Below are 19,230 nucleotides of genomic sequence, written 5' to 3'. Positions count from 1 at the left end.
TGTGGTGGCGCTAGGTCTGCGATTACACAGTGGCGACACGCGGGTCCGACATGTACTAAATGGACCGCGGCCGATTTAAGCTACCACCTAGCAAGTGTGGTGTCTGGCGGTGACACCACATTCCTCCCCCGCAAATCGGCGAACGGTCGTGAGATAAGGCTTCCGCCCGCCGTGGGGAGGACCCCATGTTGACGTATGCGACGAGGTGGGGAGCCTAACAACAGGCGAGGCTGTGCCACCCGCACCCGGCCATTTGGTCCGAGGGGAGCTAGGAAACGCCTGAAAAGCTAGTCCAGGGTGCACGTCAACATGCGGTGTATGCGCCCGTAAAGAAACATGAGGGGCCGAAGTGTCGAACTCCATTGCGTCGGGGTAGCCGACGCGCGATGACGTCATGTGGTCCGGAGCGGTCGGGAGTTCCATGGCGGAGGACAGCTGGTCACGGGAAGCGATCGGCGGCGCGTGACCCTGGGAGGCGCTTGGCGGCTGCAGCGAAGCGTCTAATGCGGGCGGCGCCGGCGGGAGAACAGGCGGCGGCGGCGGCGGCGGCGGCGGCGGCGGCTGCGGCTGCGGCTGCGGCGCCATGGGGCAAAAGGGAAGGCATCGTCGGTAACACCTGGGGATGAGGCGAGCCAGTAGATGGGTCCCCAGGGCGCTGACCGGACGGCACCGTCGCTGAAAGCAGACGGGGAGCGGCAGAACCCGTGCGACGACAGAGGCGCAGCTGATTGAGATGCCGACGCACCTCACCAGAGGCCCCCAAAACCAAATACATCGCGCGGCCGAGGCAGCGAAGAATGCGCCCTGCGAGCCAACGCCGTGAACCGCGATAGTTGCGATAAAATACAACGTCGCCTGGAGCAAAAGCAGGAGTCTGCCGCTGCAAAGGAACCTGATGCGGCGGATGCAGCAAAGACATCAAGGTGCGATGAGGACGACCGTGGAGCAACTCAGCCGGCGAGCGACCATCTCGGGGCTGAGAGCGATACGAAGACAAAAAGAGCAACAATGCGTCCTCCCGAGAATGCGACTCTTTCAACATCTGTGACTTGAAAGTCCGGACCAATCGTTCAGCGGCACCGTTTGACTGAGGCGAAAACGGCGCGGATGTCAGATGTTGAATACCATTGGCCTGGCAGAATGACTGAAATTCTGCGGACATGAATTATGGGCCATTGTCGGAAACAATAGTCTGCGGAAGACCTTCAATGCAAAAGATAGAAGACAACGCTTGGATGGTGGCGGAGGACGTCGTGGAAGACATCCGGACAACAAAAGGAAAATTACTGAAGGCATCGACCAGAACCAACCATCGAGCATTCCAGAATGGACCTGCAAAATCAATGTGCAAGCGTTGCCAAGGGGAAGGGGCTTTTGGCCATGCAAAGACTTTCCGCGGCGGTGCGGATTGTTGTTCGGCACACGCCATGCAAGAAGAACACATATTCGTAATCGCGGCATCGATTCCGAACCAAGTACAGTGCTGACGAGCAAGTTGTTTCGTTCGCACTATACCCCAATGTCCTTGGTGAAGAAGCCGTAAAACAGAGGACTGTAACGAACGTGGGACCACGACTCTGGACTGATCATTATCAGAACGCAACAACAAAACACCACGTCGAACAAAAAGTCTCTCCTTGTGAGCAAAAAATCGGCGAACCAACGGATCCTCGATCCGAGACTTTGACAAAGGCCATTGCGTAGCAACAAAACGCAAAACAGTAGCAAGGACAGGGTCAGCAGCTGTGGCTGTAGCGACACGACGAAAATCAATCGGAAACGATTCGACCACTTCATCGGTTTCCGAATCAATGAACATGCAAGCAAGTTCGGAAGAATCGAATGCTTTATCCTCAGCAACAGGCAAACGGGACAACGCATCGGCGTTTCCGTGCTTAGCAGTGGACCGATACAAGATATCGTAGCGGTACTGCGAGAGGAAAATAGACCAGCGAATGAATTTCTGCGCTGTACGTGGAGTTACAGGCTTGGTCGGATGAAAAAGCGATGTCAAAGGTTTGTGGTCTGTGATGATGGTGAAGTGACGACCATACAAGAAATCATGGAACTTAGTAACACCAAACACGAGAGCCAAAGCTTCTTTCTCTATCTGTGAATAATTTCTTTGCGCAGACGAGAGCAATTTGGACGCAAAGGCAATAGGGCGATCATGGGAGCCAACTTTGTGCGCAAGCACAGCACCGATCCCGAAATCTGATGCATCTACCATCAACAAAAGGGGTTTCTGGGGATCGAATGGCGTAAGGCACGTATTAGAAAGCAACGCCGATTTCAACTGGCGAAAGGCGCGTTCGCATTCCGTCGTCCAGACGAACGGAACACCTTTACGGCGTAAGCGATGAAGCGGAGCTGAAATGGAAGAGGCATTGTGCATAAATTTGTGATAATAGGTAATTTTACCCAACACACTCTGTAGCTGTTTCACATTGCGAGGGGAAGGTAAATCTTGTATGGCACGGAGGTGCTCTGGACTCGGATGTATGCCTTGGGCATTGATGACATGGCCCAGGTATGGTAAGTCACGAGCAAAAAACACACATTTGTCCTTCCTCAAGCGAAGACCATTTTGTCGCAAGACCTGAAATAATGTTCGGAGGTTCGCAAGATGATCTTCTTCTGTCTGTCCAGAGATCACTATATCGTCCAGATAGTTTGCGTTTCTTTGAAATAGACATCCAATGCAGACAAAATTTCCTCGTAGGACAGAGTTGCTACGTCGCGTCGGGGAAACAATTTCACTATCACACGGTATGTGGACACACCGACACAAGAAAGCAAAAACGGCTGCCGCTCATTACCTTGAATTCTGTAGGCAGCGAGGTGGAAGGCGAACTGTCGGGACCACTCGTGCCAGGTCTCTTGGTTCGGGTCGTAGTGCCTAAAAGGCGGTGCAACTGCGTGTTGTGGCTGCGGTAGCGGTGAAGCGGCGGCGGCCGCATCGGTGTGCAGCGCACGTTGACCCTGGACGAGCTGTCCAAGGGCATCCAATAACGCCTGCGTCTGCTGATTCTGCAAGCGATAAAATTCGGACAGTACATCTGGCGAAGCCATGACACAAATAAATTAGGGCAAAGCAAAACACAAGATCCGTTGTAGACTCAGTGCCAATGAAGTGGACTGACAAGGCAGCCAGTCCACAGTGACGGGTAGCCGAAAGAAAGGAAGGCACGCGTACACACACACGCCGACGGGCGTGAATTCTGGAACAGGATAACTATTGAATGGTAGCAAGAAAAGTACGTAACTGCTTTATACTTAACTTTATTAGTTGATGACTACAGCATTCTTCTTGAGACATTTATACTATAACTCTCAAAGTAGGTAAGGCTAATGGAGCCTTGCTAGGTCGTAGCCATGGACTTAGCAGAAGGCTATTCTAACTGGCTCTCGGCAAATGAGAGGAAGGCTTCGTCCGTATGGTCGCTAGCAATCTCCTCGTACAACTGGGGCGAGTGCTATATCGTCTCACGAGACCTGCCTTGTGGTGGCGCTAGGTCTGCGATTACACAGTGGCGACACGCGGGTCCGACATGTACTAAACGGACCGCGGCCGATTTAAGCTACCACCTAGCAAGTGTGGTGTCTGGCGGTGACACCACACGAGACATTCCAATTAAACCATGAGCAATGACGTTAAGGCTTTATTCGCATGATTGTATGTCGGGAGGTATTGTAAAAGTCTCTGTGGCTGAATGTGGAGCCTGAGTTACCAGTTAATGTGTTGTGTATAGTGGAACTCCTAAAAGATAATGAAGTATTGGATACAGCTTTTTGTTTAGTAAAGGAGGTGTCATACATGTACAGGAGAGGGAAGAAGCAAGGTAGTATCTGTGAATATAGATAATTTTGACACCAAGAAAGTGAAGTTATTGAAAGGAGGCCATGCTGAGGATTCTGGACAAGGAAGATTGTCGCACAGAGAGTATAGTCCACAGAAGGGCACAGAACTGCATTTTGTGAAACATGAAGCATTTGAAGGGAATTGAGAGGATGCAAATAGAACACCTGCTCCTGGAGTTTCAAGACCTTATTTTTTCTGCAAGGACCCTTGCCTGCTACATCAATTGCACAGTACAGGAATCCAATGGGAAACATAGCCCCAGTTTACTAAAGACCATATTGAGTAAAAGGATCACTGCAACCAGTGTTTACAAATCAACAGTTGGCGACAGGGTAACAGAGGAGTGTAGTAACCCCTGGGAGGGGGTCCAGGAGCTGTGAATTGTAATCATGGTCAAAAAGTCTGTGGATGGATCTAGGAAATATCGCTTTTGTTGTGTTTACCACTACTTAAGTAGTAAGATGTGACAGACGATTCCTCAATTCCAAACATCATGGAGATGGTAGATATTATAGGACAATGCCGATGCTTCTCAAAAATGGACTGAGAAGAGTGGATAGAGGGATGCCTTTTGGGTCGAAGAACTCAGTGACAACATTCCAGTAGTGAATCTTGATGACAAAATCGTCTTTTCAAGGGATATGGAAGAACGTAGACAATGTGTGAGGGACGTGTTCAAGAGGCTAGGAGCAGCCTGTTTGTTATTAAGGATATTGGAGGACAGATCCAAGGTTAGTGAAAACAATATATGATTTTCAACACCAAAAACACCCAAGGAATTATAACATGTTCTCTCTCTCGCAGATTATCGTAGGAAATTTGTGAGAGGATTTGCTGATGTAGTATAACCTCTTATGCAGTTGTTAAAGAAGGTTGTTAGTTTTGTATGGCTGGTAGAATGCCACAAGTATTTGGTGAATTCAGGAAAGTATTAATGTTGAGTCTGGCATTGATGTTTCCATTTTTTCAAACGGAGTTTATATTGTCCTGTGATGCATCAAATCATGCTCTTGGGTGTCTTTTAAGTCAGGAAATGAGTGGTCAGCAACATCCTGTTGCTTTTGCATTGAGACAGTTGAACAGAGTGCAGAGGAAGTGATCCACAATGGAGAAAGAAATGCTTTGCTTGATGTATGGAGTAATATATTTTTGGTATTACCTATATGGTAGAGAATTCACAGTAGTCCTGGACCATGCTGCTTTGAACTAGTTACTAGGTTTGAAGGGTGGATCCGGTATATTGATGAGGCGGGCTGTGAAACTTAATGAATTTGGGTACAAAGTAATACACAAACCTGGGAAGGAACATGGAAATGCAGATGGATTGAACAGAAAGATGGCAGTGATACAAACACTTGCTCCAGACTTTTAGGAATGGCAGGTTGCACAGAGCAGCGATGAAGAATGAATGCAATACTGCAAGCAGCAGCAGTTTAGTGCGTGTGATAGTTGTACAGAAAGACAGATTTAGGTCCATGGATGGTTGTGCCAACAGTACTGAAAGAAGATGTGTTACACGAGATGCATTATCGTATGTTTTCAGGTCATTGGGGTATCAGAGCAGTGAATCATAGAATGGCAGAGAAATACTGGTGGTGGGGTAGAAAGGGGAATGTGGATCAAATGTTAGAAGCTGTGGATCAGTATGTTAGAAGCTGTGTAGAGTGTGTGCAGTGAACAGATCTGAGTCAGAAACAGGTGGTGTTACAGAGGCTCCCAGAAGCAACAGAACCATTCAGTTTCATTGGGGTGGATGTATTAGAATCATTCATCTGTACACCAATAGGTAATCGTTTTGTGCTGACAATAATAGATAATGTGCTGACAATAATAGATAATTTTTCTCGTAACATAGAGAAGGTGCCAATGCTGAACCAGCAGGCAGACACAGTCACACCAGCATTGGTGAACAGGTGGATATTGAACTTTGAGGTACCAGTGCAATAATTACAGACCAGATGACAGACTTCATGTCAGACTTGATGAAAAAGGTGTTATGGTGACTAAGAGTGAAAAAATTAAGAACAAGTCCATTTCATCCTCAGGCTAGTGGAAGGACAGAATGGCTCCAGATGATTGGGAAAATGCTGGGTTATTAGATGAGTGCACACCTTCTGGATTGGGATGCATATTATGCTTTTTTGTGAATGCCTACAACTCCAAGAACACACGAGGAAATGATAGTTCCCATCTGACATGGTGTATAGGAAGAAGATGCCATCATCATTTGACATGATTAGACAAAAAGGAGATAGGAACACAGTCAGTCCAAGAATTTGCAAGAAAAGTGAAGGAAGTGTGGAGAAGGGTCCAGTGGTCAAATACAGAGGCATTGGAAAAACAAGAAGATGCAGTGAAGTGAGCGGGAACAGTACCACAGTACAGAGAAAGGCAGCAGATGATGATGTTATCCAGTCCTCAGGGTCCGGAGGAAAAAACATTGTTTGTAACACAGTATGAGGGCCCAACCATGTAATCGACATTACTTCAGGAGTAAATGTTAAACTACAAATGCCTACAAGATCAACAGTTGTACATGTTGGGCATTTATGACCATTTAAAAGAGTGTGCCAGAAGAGATGCTCAGGAAATGGGAATGAAAATAAGGAAGGAGCCAGGGAAGAAGAAATCAAGGGATGGACAACAAAAGGAGAAGGTTCCGATACTGCATGTGCGATGTGTGTTGAGATCTAAGAAGTAATGGTTCTGTATTATGTTTGGAGAATCTTATTTTGTTTTCTTTTATTTATAGTCTATGATTGACATTGATTTAGTTATGATTGTGTTTTAGTTATAATTTATCTATGCTATGCAGAGACTGCAAAAGGTGAGAATTTAAGGAGATGGGACCTGGATAAACTGACTAAACCAGAGGTTATACAGAGTTGCAGGAAGAGCATAAGGGAACAATTGTCATGAAGGGGGGAAAGAAATACGGTAGAAGAAGAATGGGTAGCTCTGAGGGATGAAGTAGTGAAGGCAGCAGAGGATCAAGTAGGTAAAAAGACGAGGGCTAGTAAAAATCCTTGGGTAACAGAAGAAATATTGAATTTAATTGATGAAAGGATAAAATATAAAAATGCAGTAAATGAAGCAGGCAAAAAGGAATACAAACATCTCAAAAATGAGATCGACAGGAAGTGCAAAATGGCTAGGCAGGGTTGGCTAGAGAACAAATGTAAGGCTGTAGAGGTTTATCTCACTAGGGGTAAGATAGATACTGCCTACAGGAAAATTAAAGAGACCTTGTATGAATATCAAGAGCTCAGATGAAAATCCAGTTCTTAAGCAAAGAAGGGAAAGCAGAAAGGTGGAAGGAGTATATAGAGGGTCTATACAAGGGCTGTGTACTTGAGGACAATATTATGGAAATGGAAGAGGATCTAGATGAAGATGAAATGGGAGATACGATACTGCGTGAAGAATTTGACAGAGCACTGAGACAGCTGTGTCGAAACAAGGCCCCGGGAGTAGACAACATTCCATTAGAACTACTGACGGCCTTGGGAGAGCCAGTCCTGACCATCTGGTGAGCAAGATGTATGAGACAGGCGAAATACCCTCAGACTTCAAGAAGAATATAATAATTACAATCCCAAAGACAGCAGGTGTTGACAGATGTGAAAATTACTGATCTATCATTTTAATAAGTCACAGCTGCAAAATACTAACGCGAATATTTTACAGACTAATGAAAAACTGGTAGAAGCCAACCTCGGTGAAGATCAGTTTGGATTCCGTAGAAATATTGGAACACGTGAGGCAATACTGACCTCACTACTTATCTTAGAAGAAAGATTAAGGAAAGGCAAACCTACATTTCTAGCATTTGTATACTTAGAGAAAGCTTTTGAAAATGTTGACTGGAATACTCTCTTTCAAATTCTAAAGGTGGCAGGGGTAAAATACAGGGATCAAAAGGCTATTTACAATTTGTACAGAAACCAGATGGCAGTTATAAGGGTCGAGGGGCGTGAAAGGGAAGCAGTGGTTGGGAAGGGAGTGAGACAGGGCTGTAGCCTATCCCTGATTTTATTCAATCTGTATATTGAGCAAGCAGTAAGGGAAACAAAAGAAAACTTCGGAGTAGGTATTAAAAAAAAAATCCATGGAGAAGAAATAAAAACTTTGAGGTTCGCCGATGACATTGTAATTCGGTCAGAGACAGCAAAGGACTTGGAAGAGCAGTTGAACGGATTGGACAGTGTATTGAAAGGAGGATATAAGATGAACATCAACAAAAGCAAAACAAGGATAATGGAATGTAGTCGAATTCAGTCGGGTGATGCTGAGGGAATTAGATTAGGAAATGAAACACTTAAAGTAGAAAAGGAGTTTTGCTATTTGGGGAGCAAAATAACTGATGATGGTCGAAGTAGAGAGGATATAAAATGTAGACTGGCAATGGCAAGGAAAGCGTTTCTGAAGAAGAGAAATTTGTTAACATCGAGTATAGATTTAAGTGTCGGGAAGTCGATTCTGAAAGTATTTGTATGGAGTGTAGCTACGTGTGGAAGTGAAACATGGACAATAAATAGTTTGGAAAAGAAGAGAATAGAAGCCTTCGAAATGTGGTGCTACAGAAGAATGCTGAAGATTAGATGGGTAGATAACTAATGAGGAGGTTTTGAATAAAATTGGGGAGAAATAGTCTGTGGCACAACTTGACAAGAAGAAGGGACCGGTTGATAGGACATGTTCTGAGGCATCAAGGGATCACAAATGTAGCATTGGAGGGCAGCGTGGAGGGTAAAAATCATAGAGGGACACCAAGAGATGAATACACTAAGCAGATTCAGAAGGATGTAGGTTGCAGTAAGTACTGGGAGATGAAGAAGCTTGCACAGGATAGAGTAGCATGGAGAGATGCATCAAACCAGTCTCAGGACTGAAGACTACAACAACAACAATGCAGAGGCATGTGCTGTCAGAGATAGTGGACTTCTGAGGGTATGGGAGGTGAGACTGGTCCCTGCCCTCAGGTTGCCATATGGTGGAAGGCCAGAGGGGAAGAGTACTGTTGTTCGCAGAGCTGTACCCCTTTGCCAGAGGCGGAATAGGGGCCCTGCAGGACCATCGCTGGATGGAGCAGTTGCATTTTCAGGCAACAGGATGTCGTATTGACCAGTCATAGCTGGTTGCTGAGTGCAGTGTTTAATGTTTGAGAACTACGAAACAAGGAAAGGAAGCTTTGAAGAGGTTTTCTAAGGGGTGCAACAGTTAACGATTAGTAATGAGGTGGCTTATAGAATTTGCCTAGAATCACAGACAGTTACTCACAGCACATGCATGTTTGACAGAGCAGATGCAGGAGGTAATTAGTGCAGTGCCAGCTGTTGGCTTGCTGCATGGGTCTAGAAGGGTAAAAATGGAACGGATAGATGCGGAAGTTAGAATACAACAAACCTTGTTTGGGACAGCAGGCACAAGTGACACGAGCAGATTGAATGAAAGTGTAGGAGTCGTGAAAGAGTTGGCTGAGGCAAACAGAGTTACAGCACCATGGTGCTCAACACACATAATGAATCTGGAGGGAGCAGTGCTAAACAATACGTGCGTGCTGCAGGAGCTTACCGAGGAGGTTATGGAGTATGCTAGACCATTGGCTAGTACTGTGAATCAAGATCTAGAAACTGTATATGCAGGAATGCAGTTACTGGATGCGACGAAAACACTGACAAAATTCCAGAATGAGATTTTCACTCTGCAGCGGAGTGTGCGGTGATATGAAACTTTGTGGCAGATTAAAACTGTGTGCCGGACCGAGACTCGAACTCGGGACCTTTGCCTTTCGCAGGCAAGTGCTCTACCAACTGAGCTACCCTAGCACGACTCACGCCCCATCCTCACAACTTTACTTCTGCCAGTACCTCGTCCCCAACCTTCCAAACTTAACAGAAGATCTCCTGCGAACCTTGCAGAACTAGCACTCCTGAAAGAAAGGATATCGCGGAGACATGACTGAGCCACAGCCTGGCGGATGTTTCAAGAATGAGATTTTCACTCTGCAGCGGAGTGTGCGCTGATATGAAACTTCCTGGCAGATTAAAACTGTGTGCTACTTTCGATACTAATACTAATCTCGTACAATCCCCTTCACCTCACCACAACTACTTCAACGAAATCTACTTGAACCTACTTACTGCACTCAGCCATTGTCTCCATCTACAATTTTACCCTCGTAAACTTTACTCCGTTAGCAAATTTACGATTCCTTGTTGCCTCAAGATGGGTCGTATCAACCAGTCCCTCATCTTAGTCAATTTGTTCCATAGATATCTTTTCTCCCAAGTTCAGTTCAGTACCTCTTCATCGGTTACGTTACCTACAAACACAATCTTTATCATTCTTCTCCAGCTCCTATTATCATCTCATCTGAACCATTTATCGTTCATGTTCCAATCAGTGACTATTATTCCAGAATTCTGGAAGCATTCCCCAGGCTGTGGCTAATCCATTTCTCCGCAATATCCTTTCTTTCAGGAGTGCTAGTTCTGCTAGGTTCGCAGGAGAGCTTCTGTATAGTTTGGAGGGTAGGAATGAGGTACTGGCAGAAGTAAAGTTGTGAGGATCTGTGGCTAATCCATTTCTCCGCAATATCCTTTCTTTCAGGAGTGCTAGTTCTGCTAGGTTCGCAGGAGAGCTTCTGTATAGTTTGGAGGGTAGGAATGAGGTACTGGCAGAAGTAAAGTTGTGAGGATGGGGCGTGAGTCATGCTAGGGTAGCTCAGTTGGTAGAGCACTTGCCCGCGAAAGGCAAAGGTCCTGAGTTCGAGTCTCGGTCCGGCACACAGTTTTAATCTGCCAGGAAGTTTCACTGACAAGATTGTTGCAATCGCTAGGTGATAGCATTTGAGATGCAAGAGTGGAGCTGAGAAACTTACTTCAAGCCATGCACCAGTAATCATGGGCAGTTTCTGTCCCCTGTGCAATATTTGAAGGGAGTGAGGAAGATACAGAAAGAGTTACCGTCAGAACTGCAGCTAGTAATGGTGCAGGTAGCCAGAATTTGCCTTTCTGCTATCGCAGTGCAACAGTGGAAGTGACATCAGATAATGCAGAACTGTATGTGTCAGTGAGGGTACCAGTAGTGAGCAAGCATTTGGTACGTAAATGTTACACAGTGCACACATATCTGGTGCAGATAGTGGCAGTTGGTGTGGTTGTGCAAGTGAGAGAAGAAGGGGTGTAGCAGAAGACAGGGATTGACATACGATGATGACTGAGGGTGAGCTCCAGCATTGTCAGAGCGGCGTGGTTACCTCCTCTGTGGCACACAAAGTAACCAGGTGCATGTTATTCTACATCTACATTTACATACATACTCCGCAATCCACCATAGGGTGCGTGGCGGAGTGTACCTCGTACCACAACTAGCATCTTCTCTCCCTGTTCCACTCCCAAACAGAACGAGGGAAAAATGACTGCCTACATGCCTCTGTACGAGTCCTAATCTCTCTTATCTTATTTTTGCGGTCTTTCCGCAAAATATAAGTTGGCGGCAGTAAAATTTTACTGCAGTCAGCCTCAAATGCTGGTTCTCTAAATTTCCTCAGTAATGATTCACGAAAAGAATGCCTCCTTACCTCCAGAGGCTTCCACCCGAGTTCCTGAAGCATTTCCGTAACACTCACGTGGTGATCAAACCTACCAGTAACAAATCTAGCAGCCCGCCTCTGAATTGCTTCTATGTCCTCCCTCAATCCGACCTCATACGGGTCCCAAACGCTCGAGCAGTACTCAAGACTAGGTCGTATTAGTGTTTTATAAGCGGTCTCCTTTACAGATGAACCACATCTTCCCAAAATTCTGCCAATGAACCGAAGACGACTATCCGCCGTCCCCACAACTGCCATTACATGCTTGTCCCACTTCATATGGCTCTGCAATGTTACGCCCAAATATTTAATCGACGTGACTGTGTCAAGCGCTACACTACTAATGGAGTATTCAAACTTTATGGGATTCTTTTTCCTATTCATCTGCATTAATTTACATTTATCTATATTTAGAGTTAGCTGCCATTCTTTACACCAATCACAAATCCTGTCCAAGTCATCTTGTATCCTCCTACAGTCACTCAACGACGTCACCTTCCCGTACACCACAGCATCATCAGCAAACAGCCGCACATTGCTATCCACCCTATCCAAAAGATCATTTATGTAGATAGAAAACAACTGCAGACCTACCACACTTCCCTGGGGGACTCCAGATGAGACCCTCACCTCCGACGAACACTCACCATCGAGGACAATGTACTGGTGGAATTATTCAGAGGTACTTATTCAGAGGTAGAATGGAGAAATGTCCTTGTCAGAAAGAGGTGATCATGTCAAAACTGTATTTTAAGAGATCAGGTTTACACTGGATAATACTCTGTGTACAACCATGTAGCAGTGGTAGCAAATTGCTATGAACAAGGGGTATGGGAGCAAAACGCTTAGAGCTACGTTGTAGTGGATTATTGGTCAATGGGACTATGTGTGATATAATGGTGCTTACCTCCCATTTGCCAGCTGTGATGATGAGAGTGATTGTTAAAAAAGCTGCTAAGGAAGGGAGAGTCACGGTAGATCAGTTGCTGCAGCATGTAAGCCAATATTGAGATGACAGATGTCAAGTAACCATGACTGTAAATGTCACTATTCCTACTGCCATAGTGTCTCTGATTTTGCTTGGCTTAGCCTCTATGTATCTGATGACGAGGCAGTCTGAATTGGTGTAGACTGGAGTCCCCAAGCAAGGGTGAAGAGTAGTTTGTTAAGTACAGGATTATTTTAGTAAGTATCTAGTAAACAGGAATAACCAGTCTAGTGATAAATGTTTTTGTGTGTGTATATTAAAGGGTAGAGTTAGGAGAAGACAGGTCAAAGTAAGAACCAAGGGGCCAGGTCCTCTCCATAGGGGAGGGCAGTGTAATTCCATGGCTCACTCTTTGCACAAAAAATTATATGTCTTTAGTAAGAGTAAGGAGAAGTAGCTGGGGAGCTGCCTTAGAATGTTTCTTTAACAGCAGCTGCCCTGTAGTCATAAACAAATAAATCTAAGTTTTAAGGAAGGGAGCACCTCTCATTGCCAGAAACCAGCAGCACCACCACGACACCAGAGTGATGTCAGGAAGTGAGATGACCATTCTGCGTGTGCTGTCTGCACTAAGTCCTTCTCGGGACTTGGTGCCACAGGCCACCAACCTCAGGTACACCACTGACACCAGTGGGACTCGGCACTGCAGTGCCAGCTGCTGGCCGACGCCTACCTGAAGGTCACAGGTTAGACCCCGCGCAGAGCAGTCTCCACTTTCTGCCACTGTGGCTTCCTGTGGAGCCGAGTAACTGTTTCTTGAGTGGAACGCCACCGTACCGCAGTGCACAGCACTGGTGATGTCATCAGCAGTGGCCCCCGGAGGCTGCCATCCTCAGCAGTGCGGGGCACTGGCTCAGCATGGAAGCTGCCACCCCTTAATCAGTCCCAGCCAGGGACAATGAAGAGAAGCATGTCTGCCTCACTGTGTCATGTACTGAAGTCAATAAAAGTCATTTGTTACCGTTCACAGCCCCCAGTGTGCACAGTGTGCTTCACAACTATACGTGTAGATTAAACTGCAAAGAGGACGTGAGTTGTGCTTCGGTAGCTCAGTTGGTAGAGCACTTGCCCGCGAAAGGCAAAGGTCCCGAGTTCGAGTCTCGGTCGGGCACACAGTTTTTATCTGCCAGGAAGTTTCATATCAGCGCACACTCTGCTGCAGAGTGAAAATCTCATTCTGAAAACATCCCCCAGGCTGTGGCTAAGCCATGTCTCCGCAATATCCTTTCTTTCAGGAGTGCTAGTTCTGCAAGGTTCGCAGGAGAGCTTTTGTAAAGTTTGGAAGGTAGGAGATGAGATACTGGCAGAAGTGAAGTTGTGAGGACCGGGCGTGAGTCGTGCTTCGGTAGCTCAGTTGGTAGAGCACTTGCCCGCGAAAGGCAAAGGTCCCGAGTTCGAGTCTCGGTCGGGCACACAGTTTTAATCTGCCAGGAAGTTTCATATCAGCGCACACTCCGCTGCAGAGTGAAAATCTCATTCAGGACTGGTTAAGTAGTTAAACCTGTAGCTTAATGTTAATTTCCATAATTAATCCCAGATAAGAGATCAGCTTGACTGCTTACACCAAGTTAACTAATCCCCCTTTAACAAAAATTATATAAAACCAACTGTAGCATGTAGGAAAATTCCCTTGTACAAATTCCCTTGTACAAAACTAATACCAATTATTACCGTTACATATGAGGGTTGGAACTTAAATAGTGGCAACTATTTATCACAACCAGTACAACAGAGTTACATATTTGTACCTGTTACTGTCGTTCAAAGCAGTCACCAGCGTTGTGCAGAACCCGTTGGCAGTGATCTGGAAGGCATAGTATACCATTAGCACAGCCTGTTGTGTTTTGATGGTGCCATTGGAGTGCTCTAAAGTTATGGTGATTCTCGTGTATGACTGTGATGGTGTTATCCTAACACATTGCGTTCCTCCATGGCAGACCATCAATGCGCAGTATTACTGTTCGTTTTTGGAGCATCACCTGTGACCAGCTTTGTGAAAGAAGCGGCAACACTTTCTGCGCAACCCACCAATCATTTTGTACGACAAGGTGTGGGCGCATACAGTGCAAGCTGTGGCTGTTCTGTTCGGTCGATGGGACTGGGGAGTACTGTACCATCCCCCATATTCCCTGGACTTAAGTCCTTGTGACATTGATTTGATTCTGAAGATGAAGGAACCACTTCGTGGCATTCGCTTCAGAACTGTTCCAGAGATTTGACTGGCAGTAGATGGCTCCATTCACACTATCAGCAGAACAGGCTCTGCTAACAGTATACTCCACCTTCCACATTGCTGGCAACGGGTTCTGCACAACACTGGTGACTACTTTGAAGGACAGTAATAGGTGCAAACATATAACTCTGTTGTACTGCTTCTGAATAAATAGTTGCCACTATTTAAGTTCCAACCCTCGTATATATGGTGTTTGTTCTTTTGGATGTAATTATTACCACCCAGTAGAGAATTTTACAAACTGTCACCATATTTTGTTGTAGAATAAATCAAATCTACAAAACCCATTATAAAGTAGACTATGTAGTGTATTCTTGGAAGGGCATGTAGCAAGTACATCAAATATAGAGCTCTGTGTAAAGACCAGCTTGAGAACAGATACTGCTCAAGCAGTCAAAACATCACCACACTAACTAGCTTAATTCATAAGTTCTCCTTAGACAGACACAATCATTAATTTAGAATAATACTCTTAAACAAAAAGTTGATAAGAGAGCGACATTATTTAACTAAAGCAAGTCCCACATAGTGGAAGACTCGTAGGGAATGTTCCATTTCCTTCACTATTTCAACTATTATGCTCACCATTTCTGATGGACTCTCGTGTCTGAGCAAATTCCAACCAGAAGACCACATTAAATACTAATAAAGTGGTACTTTCTTGCAGCAAGGAAAGGAATCTGATGTGTCGACAGAAGTGCCGACACAGTGTTATTTTGAGGGGGCCGATAGGCACGCTATCTAACGCAGACGGGCGTGAATTCTGGAACAGGATAAGTAGTGAATTCTCATAAGAAAAGTATGCAGCACCTCAAATACTTATCTTTTATTCTTTGATGAATACAGCATTCTTCTTGAGACATTTATACTATAACTCTCAAAGTAGGTAAGGCTAATGGCACCTTGCTAGGTCGTAGCCATGGACTTAGCAGAAGGCTATTCTAACTGTCTCTCGGCAAATGAGAGGAAGGCTTCGTCCGTATGGTCGCTAGCAATGTCGTCCGTACAACTGGGGCGAGTGCTCTATCGTATATCGAGACCTGCCTTGTGGTGGCGCTAGGTTTGCGATCAAACAGTGGCGACACGCGGGTCCGACATGTACTAAATGGACCGCGGCCGATTTAAGCTACCACCTAGCAAGTGTGGTGTCTGGCGGTGACACCACATTCCTCCCCCGCAAATCGGCGAACGGTCGTGTGATAAGGCTTCCGCCCGCCGTGGGGAGGACCCCATGTTGACGTATGCGATGAGGTGGGGAGCCTAACAACAGGCGAGGCTGTGCCACCCGCACCCGGCCATTCGGTCCGAGGGGATCGAGGAAACGCCTGAAAACCTAGTCCAGGGTGCACGTCAACATGCGGTGTATGCGCCCGTACAGAGACAGGAGGGGCCAAAGGGTCGACCTCCATTGCGTCGGGGTATCCGACGCGCGATGACGCCATGTGGTCCGGAGGGGGCAAGAGTTCCATGGCGGAGGACAGCTGGTCACGGGAAGCGATCGGCGGCGCGTGACCCAGGGAGGCGCGGGGCGGCTGCAGCGAAGCGTCGAATGCGGGCGGCGCCGGCGGGAGAACAGGCGGCGGCGGCGGCGGCTGCGGCGGCACGTCGCCATGGGGCAAAATGGAAGGCATCGTCGGTAACACCTGGGGATGAGGCGAGCCAGTAGATGGGTCCCCAGGGCGCTGACCTGACGGCACCGTCGCTGAAAGCAGACGGGGAGCGGCAGAACCCGTGCGACGACAGAGGCGCAGCTGATTGAGATGCCGACGCACCTCACCAGAGGCCTCCAAAACCAAATACATCGCGCGGCCGAGGCAGTGAAGAATGCGCCCTGCGAGCCAACGCCGTGAACCTCGATAGTTGCGATAAAATACAACGTCGCCTGGAGCAAAAGCAGGAGTCTGCCGCTGCACAGGAACCTGATGCGGCGGATGCAGCAAAGACATCAAGGTGCGATGAGGACGACCGTGGAGCAACTCAGCCAGCGAGCGACCATCTCGGGGCTGAGAGCGATACGAAGACAAAAAGAGCAACAATGCGTCCTCCCGAGAATGCGACTCTTTCAATTTCAACATCTGTGACTTGAAAGTCTGGACCAATCGTTCAGCGGCACCGTTTGACTGAGGCGAACACGGCGCGGATGTCAGATGTTGGATACCATTGGCCTGGCAGAATGACTGAAATTCTGCGGACATGAATTGTGGGCCATTGTCGGAAACAATAGTCTGCGGAAGACCTTCAATGCAAAAGATAGCAGACAACGCTTGGATGGTGGCGGAGGACGTCGTGGAAGACATCCGGACAACAAAAGGAAAATTACTGAAGGCATCGACCAGAACCAACCATCGAGCATTCCAGAATGGACCAGCAAAATCAATGTGCAAGCGTTGCCAAGGGGAAGTGGCTTTTGGCCATGCAAAGACTTTCCGCGGCGGTGCGGATTGTTGTTCGGCACACGCCATGCAAGAAGAACACATATTCGTAATCGCAGCATCGATTCCGAACCAAGTACAGTGCTGACGAGCAAGTTGTTTCGTTCGCACTATACCCCAATGTCCTTGGTGAAGAAGCCGTAAGACAGAGGACTGTAACGAACATGGGACCACGACTCGGGACTGATCATTATCAGAACGCAACAACAAAACACCATGTCAAACAAAAAGTCTCTCCTTGTGAGCAAAAAATCGGCGAACCAACGGATCCTCGATCCGTGACTTTGACAAAGGCCATTGCGTAGCAACAAAACGCAAAACGGTAGCCAGGACAGGGTCAGCAGTTGTGGCTGTAGCTACACGACGAAAATCAATCGGAAACGATTCGACCACTTCATCGGTTTCCGAATCAATGAACATGCAAGCAAGTTCGGAAGAATCGAATGCTTTATCCTCAGCAACAGGCAAACGGGACAACGCATCGGCGTTTCCGTGCTTAGCAGTGGACCGATACAAGATATCGTAGCGGTACTGCGAGAGGAAAATAGACCAGCGAATGAATTTCTGCGCTGTACGTGGAGTTACAGGCTTGGTCGGATGAAAAAGCGATGTCAAAGGTTTGTGGTCGGTGATGATGATAAAGTGACGACCATACAAGAAATCATGGAACTTAGTAACACCAAACACGAGAGCCAAAGCTTCTTTCTCTATCTGTGAGTAATTTCTTTGCGCAGACGAGAGCAATTTTGACGCAAAGGCAATAGGGCAATCATGCGAGCCAACTTTGTGCGCAAGCACAGCACCGATCCCTAAATCCGATGCATCTACCATCAACAATAGGGGTTTCTGGGGATCGAAAGGCGTAAGGCAAGTATTAGAATTCAACGCCGATTTCAACTGGCGAAAGGCGCGTTCGCATTCCGTCGTCCAGATGAACGGAACACCTGTACGGCGTAAGCGATGAAGCGGAGCTGAAATGAAAGAGGCATTGCGCACATTCACTCACACCTTGTGATGCTAGATCGTTTAATGTTCCGGCGACCTTATCACGCAATGCGTGGGGAACATTGCGCTCTCTGAAAAAGTTCGGTTGCGCGTTTACTTTCAGTTCCAATTGTGCTTCATAGTTTTTAGCGCAACCTAAGCCCGGTGCAAAAATGTCTGCAAATTCATCACATAGCCGAGAAACACTGTCTGAAGGCACAGTTTGATTCACTGATAGGACATGATTTACAATAGACATGTTAAACAATTGAAATAAATCTAAACCAAAGAATTTCACTGCAGTAGAAGAACGAAGAACGTAAAATGACACAAGTTTTGTTTGTCCCTTGTATGTTGCAAGAAGAGTGCACTGTCCTAACACAGGTATATTCTGTCCTGAATAACTTTTTAGCGTAACATTTGCGGCACGCAACGGAGGTGCGCCCAGTTGTTTGTACGTGTCGTGATTGAGCAACGAAACAGCAGCTCCGGTATCGAGCTGGAATGGAATGACCGTGCCATTAAAGTCCAAATCTACAAAAAGTTTATTGTCCTGCTGACGACAAGAGCGACTGTTTTGGGCAATTTGAACAGACACTGGTACAGAATCACTTGCTAATTGACGTGATTTCCGGCGACGTCGACGCACAGTTTTTGTGGGACGAACACAGTCACTGTTAGAGAAAGTGTCACTGGACGAAGTGGAATTAACGACATGAATGTCCATGGGCGAAGGTCCACGAGCCTGAGTGTCCTTGGTTCGATTCCGGCGCGAAGCAAAGGGCCTGGAATGATTAAGAGTGTCTGATCGGAGCTTTTTCTGGCAAACACTTAGAACATGTCCTTTCCTATTGCAGAAAAAGCAAATAGCTTGGCGTGACGGGCAATGTTCACGCGAATGTCTAGTAGCACACCGCGGGCATGATTTCACTGCATTTGTGTGCTGGCGCGGCACACCTGGCTTAGTGCGCAGCGGCAGCTGCGTCGAAGTTCGCGAGGGCCGGTTACCGGGCCGCGCAGCGCGTCCAGCGGGCCGGTTAATGTTACACACGGCTGGCGAAGTTTCAAAAGATTCCTGAGCACAGTCAAGTGTGTCTTGTCTATCCAATATGTCTATCACTTGTTGAAGGGAGG

At 46.8% G+C, this 19,230-nt stretch overlaps 1 protein-coding gene across 1 annotated transcript; it reads right to left on the bottom strand.

The window, feature by feature from the left end:
- Positions 1–594: 594 nt before the first annotated feature.
- Positions 595–18,128, bottom strand: LOC126425018 (uncharacterized protein K02A2.6-like). The gene is made up of 2 exons (XM_050087925.1): positions 18,057–18,128; positions 595–2,343 (listed from the first exon to the last, which is right to left on the bottom strand). Exon 2 carries the CDS (start codon positions 2,228–2,230, stop codon positions 1,166–1,168), a length of 1,065 nt encoding a protein of 354 aa, XP_049943882.1. The 5' UTR covers positions 2,231–2,343; positions 18,057–18,128; the 3' UTR covers positions 595–1,165.
- Positions 18,129–19,230: the final 1,102 nt, after the last annotated feature.

The sequence above is a fragment of the Schistocerca serialis genome, chromosome 10 (genome assembly GCF_023864345.2).
Source record: "Schistocerca serialis cubense isolate TAMUIC-IGC-003099 chromosome 10, iqSchSeri2.2, whole genome shotgun sequence".
In the NCBI taxonomy this organism is placed as follows: domain Eukaryota; kingdom Metazoa; phylum Arthropoda; class Insecta; order Orthoptera; family Acrididae; genus Schistocerca; species Schistocerca serialis.
Note: the sequence above shows the minus strand (reverse complement) of the source record. Positions and strands in the feature narration are given on the sequence as shown.